General features: G+C 29.6%; 1 protein-coding gene across 1 annotated transcript in view; it reads right to left on the minus strand.

The window, feature by feature from the left end:
• Positions 1 to 27,516, minus strand: part of LOC143227571 (muscle-specific protein 300 kDa-like) — a 314,242-nt gene that overhangs the window by 158,498 nt on the left and 128,228 nt on the right. The window contains 14 exon segments of the mRNA XM_076459000.1: positions 152 to 316; positions 2,641 to 2,790; positions 3,250 to 3,272; positions 3,275 to 3,560; positions 3,697 to 3,861; positions 5,575 to 5,721; positions 10,292 to 10,618; positions 12,062 to 12,229; positions 15,157 to 15,188; positions 15,191 to 15,287; positions 19,874 to 19,948; positions 20,407 to 20,730; positions 20,963 to 21,127; positions 21,432 to 21,578. Of these exon segments, the coding sequence (XP_076315115.1) occupies positions 152 to 316; positions 2,641 to 2,790; positions 3,250 to 3,272; positions 3,275 to 3,560; positions 3,697 to 3,861; positions 5,575 to 5,721; positions 10,292 to 10,618; positions 12,062 to 12,229; positions 15,157 to 15,188; positions 15,191 to 15,287; positions 19,874 to 19,948; positions 20,407 to 20,730; positions 20,963 to 21,127; positions 21,432 to 21,578 (2,271 nt within the window).

Below are 27,516 nucleotides of genomic sequence, written 5' to 3' on the forward strand. Positions count from 1 at the left end.
TACTATAACCTTAAATGTTTATTAAAATAAATTGAGAGAACAGTCTTTAGTCACTTTTCTAAAAAATGAGTATTAGTACTTTCATGTTGTCCTTTATTTGTTATACCTAGTAGTAAAGCTAAGAAGCCTGACATTTCCAGACCAACCTTACCTGTAACATTGCTAGCTTAGTTTCTAATTCTTCCACAGTTCCCTCTGTGCCTTCACACAGTTGAAGACGAGTCTGAGCTTCAGTGACACGAGACTGACAGTCTGCAAGTTCGTTCTCAAACCTCTGATGGTTACCGACATACTGTGTCCATTTACTCACTAGATTCTGGATAACAAGAATTAAACATTCAAAAGAAGGAAGATATCTGATGGTTATTGACATATTATGTCCATTTACTCACTAAATTTTGTACAACAAAAATTTTAAAAAATATATATGGGAAAAAAATTGAATGGTTACTAACATACCACATCTATTTATTCATTACACTCTGGGTAACGAGAAGGTAGCAAACAAAGGGGAAGTATGATCAGCAAGTGAACACATGACAAGGATTTCAGGCAGAGAATCAGAGGGACACAATAGAAATGGTAAAAACAATAGATAAAGAAATGGATATTTTACTACATTAGCATATATCATAAGCAGAGTAAAAACAACATATATCATAACCAGAGTAAGAACTACATATATCATAACCAGAGTAAAAACTACATGTATCATAACCAGAGTAAAAACTACATATATCATAACCAGAGTAAAAACTACATATGTCATAACCAGAGTAAAAACTACATATATCATAACCAGAGTAAAAACTACATATATCATAACCAGAGTAAAAACTACAAGAGGGGTAACTTAACATTAGTCACACAAATGGCCAGTTCGATAAAATATTTTCTAAACATAAGTAACACATTTTAATCATACTGGAATGCTACTCTAATAATTACATGAGTAACACTGATATACACTTTAGTAAAGTACTAATTAAACAAAAGTAACATTTATTTTAATTGGACCAAAGTGTTACAGGGGTAATTACATGAGTCACACAGATGAAACACTTAGTAAAACAAAAACTAAACAAAAGTAACATGTATTTTAATCAGACCAAAATGTCACAGAAGTAATTATACAAGTCACACAGATACACAGTTTGACAAATTACTATTTAAACATAAGTATAATTACTTACAGATTCCTCAAAACAATAAGGCTTAACTGTGAGTGGGTTTGTGAAACAGTTACATGCTGAAACCTTATTTTACAACAGAAGCTAAACAAAGATTTATTTTTCCCCCAGTTGGTAAAGTTGCAGGCATTTAAATAACTACATGAAAAAAAAAGCCAATTTCATCAGTCCACAAAATGATGTCAACAGTCATCGACAGCCACTCAAACATAGGAAATTACAAACAATGCATATGAATCTTCTATTGGCAGTTTCTCTACTTTTAGGATTATAGTCATACAGTGTTATGCATGCCTTTCCATGATTAATGTTATGGTCGGTCAAAACACAATATATTTGTGTGATCAACAGACTGGGAGACAATCCATAATACAGACTGGGAGACGATCCATAATACAGACTGGGAGACGATCCATAATACAGACTGGGAGACAATCCATAATACAGACTGGGAGACAATCCATAATACAGACTGGGAGACAATCCATAATACAGACTGGGAGACAATCCATAATACTAAAATTCAACAGATACATGTGACGAGTCTTTTACAAGACTTCAATACTAATAACTGTTGTCCAGCTTCCACAACCGTTTCAGTGAATATTTTATAACAGTTGCTACATGTCAAACTTCCAGTAGAGTTTCAGTGAATGTTTTAGGACAGTTGTTGTATGTCATACAATTACATTATAGTTACAGTGAATATTTTATGGCAGTTGCTGTATGTCAAACTTGCACTACAATTTCAGTGAATATTTTATGACAGTTGTTGTATGTCATACAATTACATTATAGTTTCAGTGAATATTTTATGACAGTTGCTGTATGTCAAACTTGCACTACAGTTTCAGTGAATATTTTATGACAGTTGTTGTATGTCAAACTTGCACTACAGTTTCAGTGAATATTTTATGACAGTTGTTGTATGTCAAACTTGCACTACAGTTTCAGTGAATATTTTATGACAGTTGTTGTATGTCAAACTTGTACTAGTTTCAATGAGTGTTGTATTTCTACCTTTAGAAGTTTTCAGCAGCTCACCATGTTTCTTAATATACTTTTATGATCTTCCAATAAACCTTTTTATTTGTCATTTTAGTGTCAATAAATATTACCTTTGCTGTTAGAAATAACCTGCTAGTAGACATTTACAAAAGTATTCTTGTATGTTTGTCATTGATTTCAGAAAGTCCTAATTAGCAAAATATCATAGTCGTCATCTCATCATCGTGTTTGTTTTAAAATCACCTTTACCAGTTCATCTTCCAAGTATTGGAATAACTTTTGAAATTATGAACTTTACAATAGAAAAGCTAACTGTAAAAATATATGTAGGAGGTAAGTTACTGAGAAGAATGTAGATTATCTTGCCCAGGAGTAAATAACTGAAGCAATACATTGTGTTAGAGTAAACAAAAGTTAGAAATCAAACACAAGAGACAGCCACCTTAATGAGAGAGATGAGTTGCTGGTAACGAATACCAAGCTCGCTGAGTTGACTGACACGTCTTGCACCGGATCCTTGATATAGCTGTTGGATCTTGTCTGTGAGAGCATCTACCTCTAACTCTTTTGCCCTAATCTCCCCTTGCTTGCCCTGAGAAACATGTCACAATGGTACTTGAACAAAGTCATACTAACAAATTATTTTATTTTACTGTAACACTTAAATAAAAGGTAAATCATTATTTATATCATTTCCAAAGATTGTAAATTATTTACATAAACTGGCTGAAAAGTTGATATAAAATATATTAACAACGAAAGTAAGTAACAGATTTCTAGGAAAAGGAAACTTCTTTTAATTTTATTAATTAAATTTTGTTCTGAATACATTTCATGAAAATAGTGATACAGAAATTCTACATAATGTAACACAAACATATGAAGTAGAAACTATGCTACAGGCCATTGTAACTGTACAGTTAGGAAATGTGACTAGTTGAAACTTCTTGAAATTTTTCTTTCCTGCTTGGATCAGAAGAAGACGTAAACTTGGCTTTGCTTGAAATTAAATATCAGTAATAAGTTACTTGCTTATATTTTAAAACCTTACCTTAAGCTTTTCAAGCTGCTCTCTTTATCAGATAAAGAAGCACACAAAGAAAGGGTGCTTAGAGATGATTCATTATCACGAATCCATGACTGAACTTCATCAAGTTGTTCTTCATAGTCCTTCCACTGCCCAAGGAGGCTGAGCAGAAATTCTGTAGTTGTCTTACACATATCTTGGGTTGTTTTCCACTGTTCCTTTAAGGAGTCTAACTCACCAGGTCCTGGTTCTAGAGTGTCAACCAACACTAAACCAAGTTGTTCCTCAGCAGCTTTTAACTTTGGTTCCTCTTCTTCAAAACCAGCTTGAATACCCTGAGAAGCACAAACAATTATCTTTAAATTAGGCTTGACAGACTCATCCAGAAAATATTACTTAAAATTCAGATAGTTCTTGGTCTGATTAAACTGTTCTTTTAACACTATATAATACTTATGAAAGATGGCTAACCTTTAAGCGGTCCAGAGAACTCTGCAGAGAGATTCTGTCTAGTGAAGTTTCTCCACAAGAACTTATCAAAGACTGAGTGTTCTGCAGCCATGTTTCAACTTCTCCAATCATCTTACTGAGCTGTTCATGTTTAGCAACAATGTCTTCATATTTACTGGTGCAAATCTAGAAAACAGCCATATTAAAATTTAATTACATAACCACTACTTTCACTAATAGTTGATACACAACACATCACTACTTTCACTACTATCTGATACACAACACATTACTACTTTCACTGTTATCTAATATACAACAATTCACTATTATCTGATACACAAAATATCACTACGTTCACTAGTATCTGTTATACAACACATCACTACTTTCACTATTATATGATACACAATACATCACTACTTTCACTATTATCTGATATACAACACATCACGACTTTCACTATTATCTGATATACAACACATCACGACTTTCACTATTATCTGATATACAACACATCACTACTTTCACTATTATCTGATATACAACACATCATGACTTTCACTATTATCTGATATACAACACATCACTACTTTCACTATTATCTGATATACAACACATCACGACTTTCACTATTATCTGATATACAACACATCACGCTTTCACTGTTATCTGATACACAATACATCACTACGTTGCTTTCGCTGTTATCTGATATACAAACGCATCACGCATTCTTTCACTGTTATCTGATATACAAGCACATCACTACTTTCACTGTTATCTGATATACAACGCATCACTACTTTTCACTATTATCTGATATACATACATATCACATCCGCACTTTTACTGTTATCTGATTATACAACACATCACTACTTTCACTGTTATCTGATATACAACACATCACTGCTTTCTACTATTATCTGATATACAACGCATCACTACTTTCACTATTATCTGATTACACAATACATCCCTACTTTCACTATTATTTGATATACAACACATCACTACTTTCACTATTATCTGATATACAACACATCACGCTTTCACTATTATCACGATATATACAAACACATCACTACTTTCACTGTTTATCTGATTATACAACACATCATGACTTTCACTATTATCTGATATATACAACACATCACTACTTTCACTATTATCTGATATACAACACATCACGATATACAAACACATCACTTTTCACTATTATCTGATATACAACACATCACGACTTTCACTGTTATCTGATATACAAATCACATCACTACTTTCACTATTATCTGATACACAATACATCACTACTTTTTCTTTCACTATTATCTGCCTATTATCTGATATACAACACATCACTCACTTTCACTATTATCTGATATACAACACATCACTACATTTCACTATTATCTGATATACAACACATCACTACTTTCACTATTATCTGATATACAACACATCACTACTTTCACTATTATCTGATATACAACACATCACTACTTTCACTATTATCTGATATACAACACATCACGACTTTCACTATTATCTGATATACAACACATCACTACTTTCACTATTATCTGATATACAACACATCACTACTTTCACTATTATCTGATACACAATACATCCCTACTTTCACTATTATTTGATATACAACACATCACTACTTTCACTCTTAACTGATATAATACATCACTACCACATACAACTTTAGTAAATGTCATAAAAGACTGTTTTTAACCCTTTACTTTAAGCTAATTAATAACAAATCTTTTCCTTCTGTTTGTACTGGAAAGTGGTAAAAGTCTGTTCAAGTATTAGCTTTCCTTAATCAAAAGTGAGAAGTAATATGAAAAAAATAACTTTAATATTGTCCAATTAACATCTCACCTGAACCCTTTCCTTAAGCTGAGAATGAGAAGTGACGATAGAATTCAAAATCTCATCCACGCCCTCATCTCGATCAGGAAGTGCTTCAGCCTTAATTTGAAGATCTTCAACACTCTGCTGATGGCTGTTAATATCTAGTTGTAAACCCTGCCAAAAAGATTCAACAGCTTTCTAAGCACACATCACAGAAACAAATAGTATTAACAATCTTTTATCACAGCAGCAAACATTATTAAAAAATATTTTAATACAATAAACAATACTAGAACTTTTATTACACCAGTAAATAATATTAGAAATATTTTATTACAACAGTAAACAGCACTAGAACTTTTATTACACCAGTAGATAATATTAGAAATATTTTATTACAACAGTAAACAAAACTAGAACTCTTATTACACCAGTAAATAATATTAGAAATATTTTATTACAACAGTAAACAGCACTAGAACTCTTATTACACCAGTAAATAATATTAGAAATATTTTATTACAACAGTAAACAATACTAGAACTCTTATTACACCAGTAAATAATATCAGAAATATTTTATTACAACAGTAAACAACACTAGAACTCTTATTACACCAGTAAATAATATTAGAAATATTTTATTACAACAGTAAACAATACTAGAACTTTTATTACACCAGTAAATAATATTAGAAATATTTTATTACAAGAGTAAACAATACTAGAACTCTTATTACACCAGTAAATAATATCAGAAATATTTTATTACAACAGTAAACAACACTAGAACTCTTATTACACCAGTAAATAATATTAGAAATATTTTATTACAACAGTAAACAATACTAAAACTCTTATTACACCAGTAAATAATATCAGAAATATTTTATTACAACAGTAAACAACACTAGAACTCTTATTACACCAGAAAATAATATTAGAAATATTTTATTACAACAGTAAACAACACTAGAACTCTTATTAAACCAGTAAATAATATTAGAAATATTTTATTACAACAGTAAACAGCACTAGAACTCTTATTACACCAGTAAATAATATTAGAAATATTTTATTACAACAGTAAACAAAACTAGAACTCTTATTACACCAGTAAATAATATTAGAAACATTTTATTACAACAGTAAACAACACTAGAACTCTTATTACACCAGTAAATAATATTAGAAATATTTTATTACAACAGTAAACAACACTAGAACTCTTATTACACCAGTAAATAATAATAAAAAAATAATATTAGAAATATTTTATTACAACAGTAAACATCACTAGAACTCTTATTACACCAGTAAATAATATTAGAAATATTTTATTACAACAGTAAACAAAACTAGAACTCTTATTACACCAGTAAATAATATTAGAAATATTTTATTACAACAGTAAACAACACTAGAACTCTTATTACACCAGTAAATAATATTAGAAATATTTTATTACAACAGTAAACAACACTAGAACTCTTATTACACCAGTAAATAATATTAGAAATATTTTATTACAACAGTAAACAACACTAGAACTCTTATTACACCAATAAATAATATTAGAAATATTTTATTACAACAGTAAACAGAACTAGAAATGTTTACATCTCAGTTTCTCTAGTTTTTTTGTTGTGGCAGATCTTTTTGTCCCTGTTGTTCCTAGTGTTGATTTGGTTTGTGTTTCATTGTACAAGTCTGTAAATCTCTGGTTTAATGGTATACTGCTGCATACCATATATTCCTGACATCAGCAGAAAAATAACCAATGTTTGGCAAAAACTGGTAACAAAATATGACATTCCAGTTAATACCAAATTTATTCAAAAACCAGGCACAAAACTAAAGTCTGTACTATGTGAAAACTACACTGACAAACACCACACCAACATTATTTATAAAATACACTGTGATAACTGCCACGACTTCTATATTGGAGAAAGAAGTAGAAAAATGGAAACCAGATTCAAAGAATACAAAAAGTCACCTTCATATGTTTTCCAACAATGCAAGTCAAATAAACACAACATAACCACAGAAAACATCCAAATATTAAATAAAGAAACAAACATAAACAAATGCAAAATTAAAAAAAGTCTTACTTATACAACAACTCAAGCCCAAAATAAACCAATACAAAGGAACATCTTTATACCTATATTAAAAATAACATAATAAATAATAATAATAAAATAAATAATATAAAATTATATATTCAAACATCTAAGCATCGCCCTCTACATTTCGACACTCAGTTACATAACCCCTTTCAAACATGTGGTCAGCTTCCAGTCAGTTACTTCTTCCTTTCTTTGTGAACCTGACGATGACCGAAGAAAGCCAGACCAACAACAAACAAACTGTAATAAATCTCGAGATACAACAAATAACAAAACCTTACACTGCTGCATACCATATGTTCCCAACATCAGCAGAAAAATAAACAACATTTGGCAAAAACTAGTAACAAAATTTGACGTTTCAGTTAATACAAAATTTATTCAAAAACCAGGCACAAAACTAAGGTCTATACTATGTAAAACTACACTGACAAACACCACACCAACATTATTTATAAAATACAATGTGATAACTGCCACGACTTCTATATTGAAGAAACAAGTAGAAAAATGGAAACTAGATTCGAAGAACTAAAAAAGTCACCTTCACACGTTTTCAAACACTTCAAATCAGACAAACACAACATAACCATAGAAAACACCAAAATACTAAATAAAGAAACAAACATAAACAAATGCAAAATTAAAGAAGCCTTACTTATACAACAACTCAAGTCCAAAATAAACCAATACAAAGGAACACCTTTATACCTATATTAATAAATATAATCCAACATCTAAGCATGCCCTCACATTCCTACACTCAATTACACAACCGCCTTCGAACATGTGGTGAGTTACAGGTCAGTAACCCTTTCTTTGTTGATGATGACTAAAGAAGGTAAAAACGTTGTTTGCCCCTCTACTAGCTCTTTCTATACTGAAACCAGCTATTTTTACATATATAATATTAAAACTCTTATTACAGCAGTAAACAATATTAAAAATTTCTTATCACACCATTAAAGAAGAGTAGAGTTCTTATTACAAGCAGAAAAGCTTTGTGAATAGAAGAGTAGAGTTCTTATTACAAGCAGAAAAGCTTTGTGAATAGAAGAGTAGAGTTCTTATTACACCATTAAAGAAGAGTAGAGTTCTTATTACAAGCACAAAAGCTTTGTGAATAACTGTGTTTACTGGAATGTTGTGTTTTAAGTTTTTCCAAATGTTGGTTATTTTTCTGCTGATGTTGGGAATGCATATGGTATGCAGCAGTGTAAGGTTTTGTAGTTTGTAGTATCTTGAGATTTATTACAGTTTGTTTGTTGTTGGTCTGGCTGTGTACAATAATTTTTTCCACAGTTTTTTGAGGAAATTTGTTGGTGTTGATGAAGTGTTGTTTTATTTGTTGATTTCATCATTAATTTTATCGGGTGAGCCTAGTTTTGTGGTTGTGATTATTTGGTTTCTTAATAATGTTGGGTTTTTGTATTGTTTTGTATGCCGAGTCCCAGGAACTGTATAATCCAGTATGGGTGATTTCTTTCTGTGGATTTCTGTGTTGAATTGTGTATCAGTTCTAGTGATCTTGAGGTTGAGAAATGCTATTTGGTTAGTTTTTTCATGTTCACAGGTGAACTTAATGTTAGGGTGTATCGAGTTAATGTGACTGAAAAACTAAGTGTGTTCTGTAGATGTGAATCCAGTAATTGTATCATCAACATACCTGTACCAGTATAGTAGTGGGTGTAAGGTTGAACTGATCACTTGAGATTCAATCTGTGTCATAAAAATGTTGGCTAGAACTAGTTACATGCAATTCCCTATACTTAGGCCATTTATTTGTAACTAGTTTTGGTTATTAAACATAAAGTTAATTTTTGTGGTAGTGAATTCTATGAGGGTTGCTAATTGGCTACTGAAGATGTGTATCAATGGGTTGGGGTCTTGGATATAAAGTTCTCAAACTATCTTACAAGCTTCAGTGGTTAGGACCTCTGTGAAGTGGGAGATTACATCAAAACTGGCCATTGAGGCTTTATGATTTAGTTGTTTAAGAAAATATTTAAAATTAAAAGTGTCTTTGAAAAAGGCTTCAGCTGATGTTACATATTTAGAAGATGCCCATGCTATATATTTACCAAAGTTCCAGTTAAATGATTCATAGGTCGGCATTATGGATTGTTGTGAACAATCGGGTTTGTGAGTGCAGTATCGGTGTAGTGTGTATGAGGCAGTCCTTCACTGGTAAGAATAAATGTTTTCGAGATTTTGTTGGTCTTTTCAGTTTATTGATAGTACTCATGCCACAGTTCAGAGATACATTTTGATTTCAATGATTTTCTCCTCATCAAAAAATACCAGAACTCTTATTACAGCAGTAAAGAATACCAGAAATGTTTTATTTTGGCAGCAAATAATACTGTAACTCTTATTACAGCAGTAAACAATACTAGAAATATTTTATCACAGCAGTAAACAAAACTATAAATCCTTTATCATAGCAGTAAATAATATTAAAACTATTTTATTACAGCAATAAACAGTATCAGGAATCTTTTATTACAACTCTAAATACTACGAAAACCCTTTTATAACAACAATTAACAATATTAAAACTATTTTATCATGACCATATAAGGTAAGAACACATAAGTTTACACTTCAACTTACTCTATATGTTTGCAGCTGTCTTTTCTTTTCATTCAAGGTTGTCACAAGCTTCAGAGAGCCCTCTAACTGTTGTGAAGTGTTTTTTATCCACTGTTGTAGACCCTGCACTTCATCTTCATATTCAGACCACAAAAACATGGTGGACTGAAGTGAGCGGTCAAGTTTAGTAGAACCATCAAAAATGGTGTCAAACACAGTCTGCAGGTTCAGTAACATGGTTTGTGTGGTTTCCCACCCTTCAGGTGATGTTCCCACTTGTAGCTGTTCTCCAAGCTGCACTGTACTGTTGACTAGATTAAGCCCTGTGTTCTTCATCTGAATCAACTCCTATGGGTTGGTAAGAAAAACAAACTCATAAGAAAACAGAGAACAAGAACTACAATTTTTACACCAGCATTTAAAGTAGGAAGTCAAATATTATAGTTAAGATTACGTCTATTCAGTGGCTGTGAAACTCAAACATTACAGCTGAGGCGAGACGATCTCCACCTAATCTTTTTTTTTTAAATATAATTCATCAGTAGTAACTAAATTTGTGGATAATGGATATTAAAAGAATCTCTATATCTATATATATTTTCTAGGTAATGTATATTATGAGATATTGTTAGATATACACAACTGTTCAGTTTAATACAAGGTATTATTTAGTTTATACTGTATGAGCATTAAGGCAAGTTATTTTGAGAAGTTATACAAATGATTACACAACTATTTGCAAATAACTTATTGTGTAGTTCAACTGTCATGAATTTACTTTATGATACTCAAACCTTCTGAACTTCTCTCATTGAGTAGTTTTATATCACTTCTCACTGTTTGTAGAAGGTTCTAGTCCTCAGTGGAGTAATATATGTAGGTAACCAAAGAAATGCAAGAAAAGGAAATTAGTGAAAGTAATAAAAAGTTAGTAGGAGATATATTCGAACGAACCTAGACTGCATTTGTGAGTTTCACCATTAAGGGTGTATAGTGTCGACTTTTAAAGTGTAATAATCACAGCTTGTATTACAATAACAAAGTAGAAAATAAGAACATTTCGTGTCAATTAGGTTCTAAAGTAATTGGATAACATAAGTGAATTTATCACTGACTGTCTTATAATGACAGAGTAGAGGAAACAAATCTGTCTTGTGAAAAGATGTTCTAAAGTAAGTGAACCCTACTCCATGGACTTTGATGGAAAAAAGATATAATTATTTAAAGCTTTTTTTTTGTAAATACATTTAAGTTGTTTGGAGTATATATTATTTCAAACCCAGTGGATTCTGTATTGTCTATTTATAACTGAAATTTATTGACAACAGGTTACAGACACCTACTATAAAAAACCCAGCTCCATAAAACCTGAAAAATACAATGGGATACCTGAATATCTATATAGCTTACAAACACAGGATAATATACCTGAATATCTATATAGCTTACAAACACAAGATAATATATCTGAATATCTATATAGCTTACAAACACAGGATAATATACCTGAATATCTATATAGCTTACAAACACAGGATAATATACCTGAATATCTATATAGCTTACAAACACAGGATAATATACCTGAATATCTATATAGCTTACAAACACAGGATAATATATCTGAATATCTATACAGCTTACAAACACAGGATAATATATCTGAATATCTATACAGCTTACAAACACTGGATAATACATTCAGATATCTAAATAACTTGTTAATACTATTCTAATACTTACTGCAGTATCTAGTCATTTTAAGTACATACATATAAACATTTAACTTGCCTTATTTCTACCATACTTGACTTGTAAAGCTGCTCGGTTTCCACTAGGTAAAGCAGTAACCTCAGCATACTTGTCTTGTGCTTCCATAATCCACTTAGAACACTCATCGTGTTTCTCCTGAAAATTGATATGATCTTCCACATGCTGTTCACACTTCCGCACCAGTTCCTAAAGCAAAATAATTACTGTCATAAATTAAACAAACATGAATCTCTTAGAGCAACTTACTAGTAAAGAAGTTAACAAACTCCCAGATGTCACAGGTACTAAGACACATAACTCACTCACCAGAGAAGCTTACAGGGAGCCCACAGATACTGATAAATACCACTGCACAATGAACATCATATATTTGTAACAAAGTAACAATAAAACAAATGAAGAAAGCATTACTGCTCATCACAATGGATACCCTGAACACTTGACAAAAACTACTATGAATAAGAAGTAAGGAAATTACAGAACAGCAGCTATATATTTCTATGTTAAATGTCTCTCCAAAACATGCTAAGACTAGGTAAATGGCATAATTTCAGAAACAGTAAGCCTCAATTACAAAGACTGGTAACTACCTAATGCAGAGAAATGTGGATTTCTAATAGGATGTATAAAGAAAATGACAATAAAAGGTAGACTTTAAGAACATAGAACACGAAAAAATCTGTAACACCACCCTTTCTGTAATAACTGAAATGGTCAATAAGACACATGGTAAAGTGTAATAATAATGAAATAACATTATGTGAACCACAAATGACAAAAATAATTATATACCTCTACATCTACATAAACGATAATACACTCACTTAACATAGAAGTCAGCAAAACGCAACCCTCCACTTCCTTTAACCAGATAATTAAAAATAAAACATGTATATATATAAAACAACAGCTATGTTTGTATTCCCTTTTTTGAGAGATCAAGATAAATGAATATTTATTTGTTTACATTCCCTTCTCTTGTTACTAAAGTAAGTAAGCTTGTGCTTATATACCCTTTTCTAATCACCAAAGTAAACAGATATTTGTCTTTCACGTTATATTTTATAGAGACTATTGTGATAGTCACCAAAGTAAACAGATATTTGTCTGTTTACATTATATTTTATAGAGACTATAGTCATAGTCACCAAAGTAAACAGATATTTGTCTGTTTACATTATATTTTATAGAGACTATTGTGAGTCACCAAAGTAAACAGATATTTGTCTGTTTACATTATATTTTATAGAGACTATTGTGATAGTCACCAAAGTAAACAGATATTTGTCTTTCACATTATATTTTATAGAGACTATAGTCATAGTTACCAAAGTAAACAGATATTTGTCTGTTTACATTATATTTTATAGACTACAGTGACAGTCATCAAAGTAAACAGATATTTGTCTGTTTACATTATATTTTATAGAGACTATAGTAATAGTCACCAAAGTAAACAGATATTTGTCTGTTTACATTATATTATATAGAGACTATTGTGATAGTCACCAAAGTAAACAGATATTTGTCTGTTTACATTATATTTTATAGAGACTATTGTGAGTCACCAAAGTAAACAGATATTCGTCTGTTTACATTATATTTTATAGAGACTATTGTGAGTCACCAAAGTAAACAGATATTTGTCTTTCACATTATATTTTATAGAGACCATAGTCATAGTTACCAAAGTAAACAGATATTTGTCTGTTTACATTATATTTTATAGAGACTATTGTGATAGTCACCAAAGTAAACAGATATTTGTCTGTTTACATTATATTTTATAGAGACTATAGTGATAGTCACCAAAGTAAACAGATATTTGTCTGTTTACATTATATTTTATAGAGACTATAGTCATAGTCACCAAAGTATATAGGTATGTCTGTTCACATTACATTTTATTGACTATAGTAATAGTCACCAAAGTAAACAGATATTTGTCTGTTTACATTATATTTTATAGAGACTATAGTCATAGTCACCAAAGTAATAAGATATTTGTCTGTTTACATTATATTTTATAGACTATAGTGATAGTCACCAAAGTAAACAGATATTTGTCTGTTTACATTATATTTTATAGAGACTATAGTGATAGTCACCAAAGTAAACAGATATTTGTCTGTTTACATTATATTTTATAGAGACTATAGTGATAGTCACTAAAGTTAATAGGTATTTGTCTGTTTACATTATATTTTATAGAGACTATAGTGATAGTCACCAAAGTAAACAGGTATTTGTCTGTTTACATTATATTTTATAGAGACTACAGTGACAGTCACCAAAGTAAACAGGTATTTGTCTGTTTACATTATATTTTATAGAGACTATAGTGATAGTCACCAAAGTAAACAGATATTTGTCTGTTTACATTATATTTTATAGAGACTATAGTGATAGTCACCAATGTAAATAGGTATTTGTCTGTTTACATTATATTTTATAGAGACTATAGTTAAAAGACATTATTTTGTTCTCATTCCATTTTCCAGAAAATACAGTAAATAAATATTTATATGCATACATTCCCTTTTCCAAACATTACAGTTAATAGATCTTTATATATTTATAATTCCTTTTTCTGAAATCAGAGAAAAGACATATTGATATGTTTACCCTTGAGATACCACATTAAATATATATTTATATTTCCTTTTCTGAAATCAGAGAAAAGACATATTGATATGTTTACCCTTGAGATACCACATTAAATATATATTTATATTTCCTTTCTAAGACATCACAGGAAATGGATATTTATGTGCTTTTATTCCCTTTTTCCATACACCAGAGTAAACAAATATTTTGATATGTTTACATTACCTTTTCCAGAGACTGCACTAAACACATATCTATATGTTTACATTATCTTTTCCAGACACTAAACTACACATTTATATGTTGACACTTCAGATACCAGAGTAAATACACACTTCTCTTAAAGTGGCAAGGGTAGATACATTGACACTAAAATAACTCTTCAGAAGAGTGCAAATCTTTAAACATGTTTATTATACTTTCAGTAAAATCTATCTGGTGGACTTTTCATCATACGCTTCTATAACTTGACTATCACAGTTATGAATAAACTATAGTTTCCTAACCTTGCAGGTTAAGAGCAGTGATTGGTAGCGGATGTAATTTGAGAAACTCCCATTGATAGCCTCATCTCACCACTAGCTTCTATCAGTTCTTGGGTGCTATCACTCAAAGAGTCAACTTCACGCTTCTCTATCTTTCATCTCAGTAAGCAGAGCCTTCAAATCAGAGGTGAAACATGTAAACCAGTAATGTGCTAACAATTTATGTAATATTTATTTCAAAAGACTGGCTTTTAAATAATTATAATTTCCTGTTAACATTGAAATAAATTAAAATTAGTGTTGAGTTTAATATTTTACTATATTTACAGACAACATATATGAAGATGCACAATTGAATATTATTTATATAAATAGAAGTTTTAAACAAACGAATTTCTTATTTTCAAATTGTAATGAATATAAAGACAATAAAAATGATCCTATGAATGCAATAGATTTTCAGTAGTTGTTAACCACAAATCAAAATACATTTAACTTATGTTAGTTATAAATGCTTTTTGTCATTAACTTAAAGGAAGTACTTATTATACAAAACTGAATAAAATAAATAATATAGTTGTATTGTCATGTGAATAACATTAGACTATTATATAGGTTTGAGAGCTTTCATGGACTACAACTTCAGCTGTACAATGTTCTGACTTTTATACAGAAACTGAAGTTTTATCTCCTTCAAAAGGCAATTGCAGTTCATTAACTCTCCATTGCAACAAAAAACTATTACATCTTGAATTATCAGCAGTGATACTACACTGTCTCCAATGTAAGTATTGCCACAGTCTTTACAACAAATGTGTGCCATACAATTTTGTTTTGATGGTAGGAAGGAAAGTTTCACGTGTAAGTCAATATTGTATTCTTTAATTTTTTTTAATGTCATCTGGGAAGCCTATGTGATATATGACATAAAAATAAATATGTTGTTGGTTGTAATTATTTTTTAGCCATGATAACATCAAATGTTTAACTGTAAGAGTATACCTTTAGTTTGCAAGTAAAAATGTGATTTTAATGCTTTTATCTCTGTTAAAAAGTCTCACTGGGAAGAACAAATGTTTCTAACACATCTCTTTATAACCACTGTTTTTGTATAGGATAGTGAAAAAATTCCAATGAATATAATCTTACAAACACATTCCTTTGTGAAAAACAATGATATGGAATACAAAGCATTCCTTTGTGAAAAACAATGATATGGAATACAAAACATTCCTTTGTGAAAAACAATGATATGGAATACAAAACATTCCTTTGTGAAAAACAATGATATGGAATACAAAACATTCCTTTAAAACCTTTCCATTGACTTCATTTTCAACTGTAAACATGACATTAGAATGAAATGGAATCAAATGTGAATGAAATCCATCAATAGAATTAGTTTTTCTTAAAGTCTTTAAAATGTCACCTACACAACAGAATACAGTAAAGTGTAAATAACAAATTAAAACATGTGAAAGAAGATTTTTCAAGTCAATATGAACAATCTGTAATAGAACATTTGTATAAGAAGCAGAAAGTAAAATAATCTAAAATAGATCTCTGAGTGAAGTGATTCTGAAAACATCTCAGAGCACAGTGAATTGTTTCTTTAACAGACACTCATGTGAATACATATCTTACAGTGACTGTCAGAATCTTTGAGTTTTGTGATGAAAAATACAGAGTTTATGTCACAAGAAGAAGCTTTAGTAACACAAGGGGCAAATACCCAAGTTAGGATTTTATAAACAGAAACTATAGAATGTAAAAAAGTAGTTTTATTAATTATTTGGTATGCTGTATATTTATGCCATCTGGTGATCATAAAGTAGTTTTATTAATTATTTGGTATGCTGTATATTTATGCCATCTGGTGATCATAAAGAAATGTAACAAAAGTTTAACAGTTTTGTTTTGAGTTTATTTACTGATTATAAGTATCATTTTATTGTAAGTTACAGTATGGAAGAATATCTTAAAAACAGGTACAACATTTTGATCACTAATGCAATCACTTCCATGTACACAAGTGTTAACGGTACAGAAAGATTTAACATTAACTTAAAGATTCAACAAGTTAATTCAATTTTAATATTGATAGTGGTTACATATGCACGTGCATATGGATGTGCTCAAATTGATACATTACTTATCTTTAGCTGAACAGCAAAACAAACAAAATGTAAATAAATGTGAAAATGTTGTAAGATATATTTGTGTAAGACTAGGAATGTGTGGAGGAATACTGATCAAAGACGTGAACAGAGATGTACTTGGCTACTTGTGGGACTGTTTGATTTTATTAACAAGGTCTCTCTGATCCTACTTCAGGTATTGCCAGATTCATATTTTAGCACTGTGACATTCTGTTCAGAGGAACTGCTTATTCATAAGTTTATGGACTTGGAAAGGGGTTTCTGGAGTTCTTTAACCTCATCTTAAAGTTATGCCTTGTTTCACTTATAGGCAATTGTTATACTTTATTTTTAAATGTTTCCTGGGTTGGTTTCTTATGTAATTTTCTTAACATGTGTTTAACTACCATTCCATGGGTGAAAAATCACTTAGTCGTAACATTATATGATACGTACATGATAGTCTTTCCCAAGTTTCTTATAAAAGTATGCTAATATTTTCTACATATAAGATAATGCACGTAATTAGGTTTTATTTATTCCATGGACTGTTTCAATTTATTTGTATGTTACATCTATTGTCCATCATTTTTAAAATTTATTAACAGTTCTATAACTATTTTAGTAGAGAACTTGTTAATGTTATTGAGACATTCAGTTTGGTGTATAACGTTTTTATCAATGTGTTCTGTGGTACATACAATGTATGCTACATTTAGGAGACTTTCCAGTGTGCCTAACGTCTGATAGACTGCACGATTAGAAAACCAGTTTATGTAAATTACACTTTGTGTGCTTCTTCTATAAATGTTAATGCTGAAGCTTGAAAGGTTTATGTTAATAACTAACACATTTATTATTTTACCATTTAATTATTTTCTATTCCAACTATGAATTGTAAATCTTTGTACGAGTTATTTATTTTTTAATGAGGTTTTTGGTGACTTTTTAGAATAACAAAGTTCAATTATTACTTGAGAATAAAATCATTATATAATCTTACAAATTATTTAAATTAGTGACCGTGCAACTGAGGTAACTACAATGACTTATGAAAGCAAAAGAATTCTCTTATTTGATTTTGGTAAAACAATGTCTTCATAATTTTTAAGGGTTTTATTTTTCCAATTTTAAACTGCACATGAACGAACATGGTCGATCAATGATTATTGTAACTTTCTTGAAGAAACTCAAGAAGAAGTTGTTTTTTATTCTTTTATATCATGACTTTCACATGCCATCCAAACAATTTTTATTGTTTTATAGCAAGACTTTCTGATGCCATCTAAATGATTTTTAATGTTTTATACCCTGATTGTCACATGCCATCCAAACAATTTTTATTGTTTTATACCCTGATTGTCACATGCCATCCAAACAATGTTTCACTGTCTTACACCATCTCTCACGTGCCATCCAAACAATTTTGTTTTATACTGTATATTCCTAGAATTTCACAAATCATTCAAAAAGAATTAAATGATGTAATACTGATTTAGATATGAAATCTTCCTTCCTACCATAACAAAATCTTGCCCAAATTGTATTGTACAAATCTGTAGACAAGTTGCATCTAAAGACTGTGATCACTGATGAAACCAGTACAAATCTGTAGACAAGTTGCATCTAAAGACTGTGATCACTGATGAAACCAGTACAAATCTGTAGACAAGTTGCATCTAAAGACTGTGATCACTGATGAAACCAGTTATCAAGTGTTTACAGGACTAACAGAACATTTAAAAGGACTTTCCCTGGTTGAACACACAAGCCAAAATAAAACTCTTTTGTGTACTGAACGTTAAAAACTGACAGAAAAATATTATGAATTGAAGAAAAATTACAGAAGCTCTCTTTATAAGAAAACAAAGTAAACATGATTCAAGTATAAAATAAAATTAATAACTGTTTTTATTTTGTTGTATAACCATGTAGTATATCACTGTTGATAATATAGTGTATATCACTGTTGATAATATAGTGTGTATATCACTGTTGATAATATAGTGTGTATATCACTGTTGATAATATAGTGTGTATATCACTGTTGATAATAGTGTGTATATCACTGTTGATAATATAGTGTGTATATCACTGTTGATAATATAGTGTGTATATCACTGTTGATAATATAGTGTGTATATCACTGTTGATAATATAGTGTATATCACTGTTGATAATATAGTGTGTATATCACTGTTGATAATATAGTGTGTATATCACTGTTGATAATACAGTGTGTATATCACTGTTGATAATACAGAGTGTGTATATCACTGTTGATAATACAGAGTGTGTATATCACTGTTGATAATATAGTGTGTATATCACTGTTGATAATATAGTGTGTAGCTTTACTGCTTATTACTCAAATGTATCCACCTGGTGATGTTAGAAACACTTAGCAAAATGTAGTTCTTCTTAAAAATAAAGAATATATATTTTTTAATGTAAACACTCCATTTAATGATATTAAGACAAAATGCTAATCAATCAGTAAGGTTACAAGTGTTTGTCAAAACATTCAGACTAAAACTATTTAAAGGTATATCAGAATCCCATATCACTTGTCTTTCATTCATCAGATATTAGTTGCTTACTTGGTCCAGGATGACAGCAAGACTGCTAAGGATGGGCCAAGTTCTTTCCTCAGCCTCTATATCATTGATCAAGGCCTGTTAGGAAATGTAAAGGACACCAAGGTGCAGTGCATGAATTAAAAACACTAAATGTGGCACTATACATTCTTGAAACAAGCTGTTTGATAATCCAAATAACATTGCATATTTAAAACATGCAGTTAAAAATTACACTCAAATTGCAGCTCACTCTATATGGAAAGAATAACTCTGTCATGCTCAAATGTGATATAAACTTCACAGTCAACATAAAACCACATTTTAAGTTAGTAAATAAAAACAAAGTATCATTTTTCATGCTATAAATATCACTACAATAACAAAAATGTTACAAACATTATTGTTAAAAATACAATCAACACAAAATTACTTCATTCATTATTTAAAAGGAAGTTAAATTTAATAACAAAGGTTATTGAAGAGTAACCATCCCATGCATCATTTATCATAACATGTATTACTAGGTATAAAATGTTATTTGGTTAGCTGAGTACCTGATATCTTGATAATTGTTCTTTCTTTTCTTCTAAAGTGGTTTTGAGTGAAAAATCTTGAACCTGTGCTTCCAATAGCTCTAGTCTTTCTAACAGACAACCAAACTGATCTTCATAAGTGGTCCACTGTTGAAGTCGATCGTGAAGCTGATGACTGACTTCATCTGTCTCTGCAGTTAGTCGCTGCTGGTTACTGACAACAACCATATGCTCTTGTTCCATAATGTCCCGGTCCTTTGGACACACTAGTTCTCTTAGCTCTTTTGTATGTTCTCCAAGACTGTTCACAGTTTCTGCTCCCTCTGAGAGCTGCTTTTCAATATTCTGCAAAAGTTTAAGTATGTTTTAACCTGTGAACACTTTGGCTTCTAAAAGCATATTAAAATCTCAAGGTTAGAGTGTTTCTTGCTAATTATATGATAGTTTATGTGTAATAAAACTTCTAACTTCTCTTCACCTAAAAACATTCTGTAAACTACTATAGACAGAATAATTGGGTTTTATGTACATATCTAACTCTCTCAGTTCTGTTTGAAAGGGATATATAGTTATATACCTCTAATTTTTCCAACCTCGCCTGGATCGTTGCTCTATTTCCAGTGTAGTCCTTACACAAAAGCAGTTTGTCCAGTGTTTGTTGATACCACTGGCTGTAGTGCTCTCGAAGATCCTTGTACTTTTGTGCAAGCATTCCAAGATTTTCTACACTCGACAATTCAGCCTGATTTTAAAAACATAAAACATCTATATCATACAACACTAAGTATATACTGTAAGAATAAATATATCATAAGTACATATCTGAATTATTAACGGTATGGAAAATCTATGTATCAAAACATATTTAAACACACACATTACTCATCTTTATTATCAGTATATACACACATTTGCAAAATCACCTCACAATTTAAATAAAACCCACTCCTCAGAGGTGTAATTTATCAGTAAATATTCCATTCAGTGCATTTATAATAACTGTACATGTAAATTAAGACAGTAAGGAATATTTCAGTATCTCCTACCTTAACAGCCTCAGAGAGAGCTTCAATCCTTTCTGTTGCCTCAGAGAGAGCCTGTTTCACTTCACCTAAAAACGTTGCACTACTCCGAAGTTTCTCCTGCAAGGAATCTAACTGTCTTTTGTGCATCATAATGTCCTGCTGAAAAAGCTACAAGAAAAGAACTTAGATGTACGTATTGTCTTATAAACACACTGTTTTATTATGAACTGAGATGTACGTATTGTCTTATAAACACACTGTTTTATTATGAACTGAGATGTACGTATTGTCTTATAAACACACTGTTTTATTATGAACTGAGATGTACGTATTGTCTTATAAACACACTGTTTCATTATTATACTACAGTTACACATTAAAACTGCATATTTAGTTCAAGATAAGAGTTAATTTAAACCTGCCACAAGAAAAAGTGTACCATCCTTTAACAATTCAGCCAAAGATGGTCAACAGTTAGGCCTTTCCAGAAACCAGTAGTTTAGGGTTATTTTGACAAACCTCATTGAATGAAGTTCAGCACAACTTCTAAAACAAAAATAGTAAATATTAATGAAATCTATATGGTGGTACCATACTGGTCATTATATCATTTTTCTTACATATATACTATGGTGGTACCATACTTGGTATTATATCAGCTTTCTTACATATACACTATGGTGGTACCATACTTGGTATTATATCAGCTTTCTTACATATACACTATGGTGGTACCATACTTGGTATTATATCAGCTTTCTTACATATGCACTATAATTGTAACATACTGGGTATTATATCATCTTTCTTACATATATAAACTATAATGGTAACATACTGGGTATTATATCATCTTTCTTACATATATACTATGGTGGTAACATAGTGGGTATCATATCATCTTTCTTACATATATAAACTATAATGGTAACATAGTGGGTATTATATCATCTTTCTTACATATATACTATGGTGGTACCATAGTGGGTATTATATCATCTTTCTTACATATATAAACTATAATGGAAACATAGTGGGTATTATATCATCTTTCTTACATATATAAACTATAATGGCAACATACTGGGTATTATATCATCTTTCTTACATATATAAACTATAATGGAAACATTGTGGGTGTTATATCATCTTTCTTACATATATACTATGGTGGTACCATACTGGGTATTATATCATCTTTCTTACATATATAAACTATAATGGTAACATACTGGGTATTATATCATCTTTCTTACATATATAAACTATAATGGAAACATTGTGGGTGTTATATCATCTTTCTTACATATATAAACTATAATGGTAACATAGTGGGTATTATATCATCTTTCTTACATATATACTATGGTGGTACCATACTGGGTATTATATCATCTTTCTTACATAAATAAACTATAATGGTAACATACTGGGTATTATATCATCTTTCTTACATATATAAACTATAATGGAAACATTGTGGGTGTTATATCATCTTTCTTACATATATAAACTATAATGGTAACATAGTGGGTATTATATCATCTTTCTTACATATATACTATGGTGGTACCATACTGGGTATTATATCATCTTTCTTACATAAATAAACTATAATGGTAACATACTGGGTATTATATCATCTTTCTTACATATATAAACTATAATGGTAACATAGTGGGTATTATATCATCTTTCTTACGTATATACTACGGTGGTAACATACTGGGTATTATATCATCTTTCTTACATATATAAACTATAATGGTAACATAGTGGGTATTATATCATCTTTCTTACATATATACTATGGTGGTACCATACTGGGTATTATATCATCTTTCTTACATATATAAACTATAATGGAAACATTGTGGGTGTTATATCATCTTTCTTACATATATAAACTATAATGGTAACATAGTGGGTATTATATCATCTTTCTTACATATATACTATGGTGGTAACATACTGGGTATTATATCATCTTTCTTACATATATAAACTATAATGGAAACATTGTGGGTGTTATATCATCTTTCTTACATATATAAACTATAATGGTAACATACTGGGTATTATATCATCTTTCTTACATATATACTATGGTGGTAACATACTGGGTATTATATCATCTTTCTTACATATATAAACTATAATGGAAACATTGTGGGTGTTATATCATCTTTCTTACATATATAAACTATAATGGTAACATACTGGGTATTATATCATCTTTCTTACATATATAAACTATAATGGTAACATAGTGGGTATTATATCATCTTTCTTACATATATAAACTATAATGGTAACATAGTGGGTATTATATCATCTTTCTTACATATATACTATGGTGGTAACATACTGGGTATTATATCATCTTTCTTACATATATAAACTATAATGGAAACATAGTGGGTATTATATCATCTTTCTTACATATATAAACTATAATGGTAACATAGTGGGTATTATATCATCTTTCTTACATATATAAACTATAATGGAAACATAGTGGGTATTATGTCATCTTTCTTACATATATAAACTATAATGGTAACATAGTGGGTATTATATCATCTTTCTTACATATATACTATGGTGGTAACATACTGGGTATTATATCATTTTTCTTACATATATAAACTATAATGGTAACATAGTGGGTATTATATCATCTTTCTTACATATATACTATGGTGGTACCATACTGGGTATTATATCATCTTTCTTACATATATAAACTATAATGGAAACATTGTGGGTGTTATATCATCTTTCTTACATATATAAACTATAATGGTAACATAGTGGGTATTATATCATCTTTCTTACACATATACTATGGTGGTAACATACTGGGTATTATATCATCTTTCTTACATATATAAACTATAATGGAAACATTGTGGGTGTTATATCATCTTTCTTACATATATAAACTATAATGGTAACATAGTGGGTATTATATCATCTTTCTTACATATATACTATGGTGGTACCATACTGGGTATTATATCATCTTTCTTACATATGTACTATGGTGGTAACATACTGGGTATTATATCATCTTTCTTACATATATAAACTATAATGGTAACATAGTGGGTATTATATCATCTTTCTTACATATATACTATGGTGGTAACATACTGGGTATTATATCATCTTTCTTACATATATAAACTATAATGGTAACATACTGGGTATTATATCATCTTTCTTACATATATACTATGGTGGTACCATACTGGGTATTATATCATCTTTCTTACATAAATAAACTATAATGGTAACATACTGGGTATTATATCATCTTTCTTACATAAATAAACTATAATGGTAACATACTGGGTATTATATCATCTTTCTTACATATATAAACTATAATGGTAACATAGTGGGTATTATATCATCTTTCTTACATATATAAACTATAATGGTAACATAGTGGGTATTATATCATCTTTCTTACATATATACTATGGTGGTAACATACTGGGTATTATATCATCTTTCTTACATATATAAACTATAATGGAAACATAGTGGGTATTATATCATCTTTCTTACATATATAAACTATAATGGTAACATAGTGGGTATTATATCATCTTTCTTACATATATAAACTATAATGGTAACATAGTGGGTATTATATCATCTTTCTTACATATATACTATGGTGGTAACATACTGGGTATTATATCATCTTTCTTACATATATAAACTATAATGGAAACATAGTGGGTATTATATCATCTTTCTTACATATATAAACTATAATGGTAACATAGTGGGTATTATATCATCTTTCTTACATATATAAACTATAATGGAAACATAGTGGGTATTATATCATCTTTCTTACATATATACTATGGTGGTAACATACTGGGTATTATATCATCTTTCTTACATATATAAACTATAATGGAAACATAGTGGGTATTATATCATCTTTCTTACATATATAAACTATAATGGTAACATAGTGGGTATTATATCATCTTTCTTACATATATAAACTATAATGGAAACATAGTGGGTATTATATCATCTTTCTTACATATATAAACTATAATGGTAACATAGTGGGTATTATATCATCTTTCTTACATATATAAACTATAATGGAAACATAGTGGGTATTATATCATCTTTCTTACATATATAAACTATAATGGTAACATAGTGGGTATTATATCATCTTTCTTACATATATAAACTATAATGGAAACATTGTGGGTGTTATATCATCTTTCTTACATATATACTATGGTGGTACCATACTGGGTATTATATCATCTTTCTTACATAAATAAACTATAATGGTAACATACTGGGTATTATATCATCTTTCTTACATATATAAACTATAATGGTAACATAGTGGGTATTATATCATCTTTCTTACATATATACTATGGTGGTAACATACTGGGTATTATATCATCTTTCTTACATATATAAACTATAATGGTAACATAGTGGGTATTATATCATCTTTCTTACATATATACTATGGTGGTACCATACTGGGTATTATATCATCTTTCTTACATATATAAACTATAATGGAAACATTGTGGGTGTTATATCATCTTTCTTACATATATAAACTATAATGGTAACATAGTGGGTATTATATCATCTTTCTTACATATATACTATGGTGGTAACATACTGGGTATTATATCATCTTTCTTACATATATAAACTATAATGGAAACATTGTGGGTGTTATATCATCTTTCTTACATATATAAACTATAATGGTAACATAGTGGGTATTATATCATCTTTCTTACATATATACTATGGTGGTAACATACTGGGTATTATATCATCTTTCTTACATATATAAACTATAATGGTAACATAGTGGGTATTATATCATCTTTCTTACATATATACTATGGTGGTAACATACTGGGTATTATATCATCTTTCTTACATATATAAACTATAATGGTAACATAGTGGGTATTATATCATCTTTCTTACATATATACTATGGTGGTAACATACTGGGTATTATATCATCTTTCTTACATATATAAACTATAATGGTAACATAGTGGGTATTATATCATCTTTCTTACATATATACTATGGTGGTAACATACTGGGTATTATATCATCTTTCTTACATATATAAACTATAATGGAAACATAGTGGGTATTATATCATCTTTCTTACATATGTACTATGGTGGTACCATACTGGGTATTATATCATCTTTCTTACATATATAAACTATAATGGTAACATAGTGGGTATTATATCATCTTTCTTACATATATACTATGGTGGTAACATACTGGGTATTATATCATCTTTCTTACATATATAAACTATAATGGAAACATTGTGGATGTTATATCATCTTTCTTACATATATAAACTATAATGGTAACATAGTGGGTATTATATCATCTTTCTTACATATATACTATGGTGGTACCATACTGGGTATTATATCATCTTTCTTACATATATAAACTATAATGGAAACATTGTGGGTGTTATATCATCTTTCTTACATATATAAACTATAATGGAAACATAGTGGGTATTATATCATCTTTCTTACATATGTACTATGGTGGTACCATACTGGGTATTATATCATCTTTCTTACATATATAAACTATAATGGTAACATAGTGGGTATTATATCATCTTTCTTACATATATACTATGGTGGTAACATACTGGGTATTATATCATCTTTCTTACATATATAAACTATAATGGAAACATTGTGGATGTTATATCATCTTTCTTACATATATAAACTATAATGGTAACATAGTGGGTATTATATCATCTTTCTTACATATATACTATGGTGGTACCATACTGGGTATTATATCATCTTTCTTACATATATAAACTATAATGGAAACATTGTGGGTGTTATATCATCTTTCTTACATAAATAAACTATAATGGTAACATAGTGGGTATTATATCATCTTTCTTACATAAATAAACTATAATGGTAACATACTGGGTATTATATCATCTTTCTTACATATATAAACTATAATGGTAACATAGTGGGTATTATATCATCTTTCTTACATAAATAAACTA

This window comes from Tachypleus tridentatus, chromosome 9 (genome assembly GCF_004210375.1).
Source record: "Tachypleus tridentatus isolate NWPU-2018 chromosome 9, ASM421037v1, whole genome shotgun sequence".
Classification (NCBI taxonomy): Eukaryota; Metazoa; Arthropoda; class Merostomata; order Xiphosura; family Limulidae; genus Tachypleus; species Tachypleus tridentatus.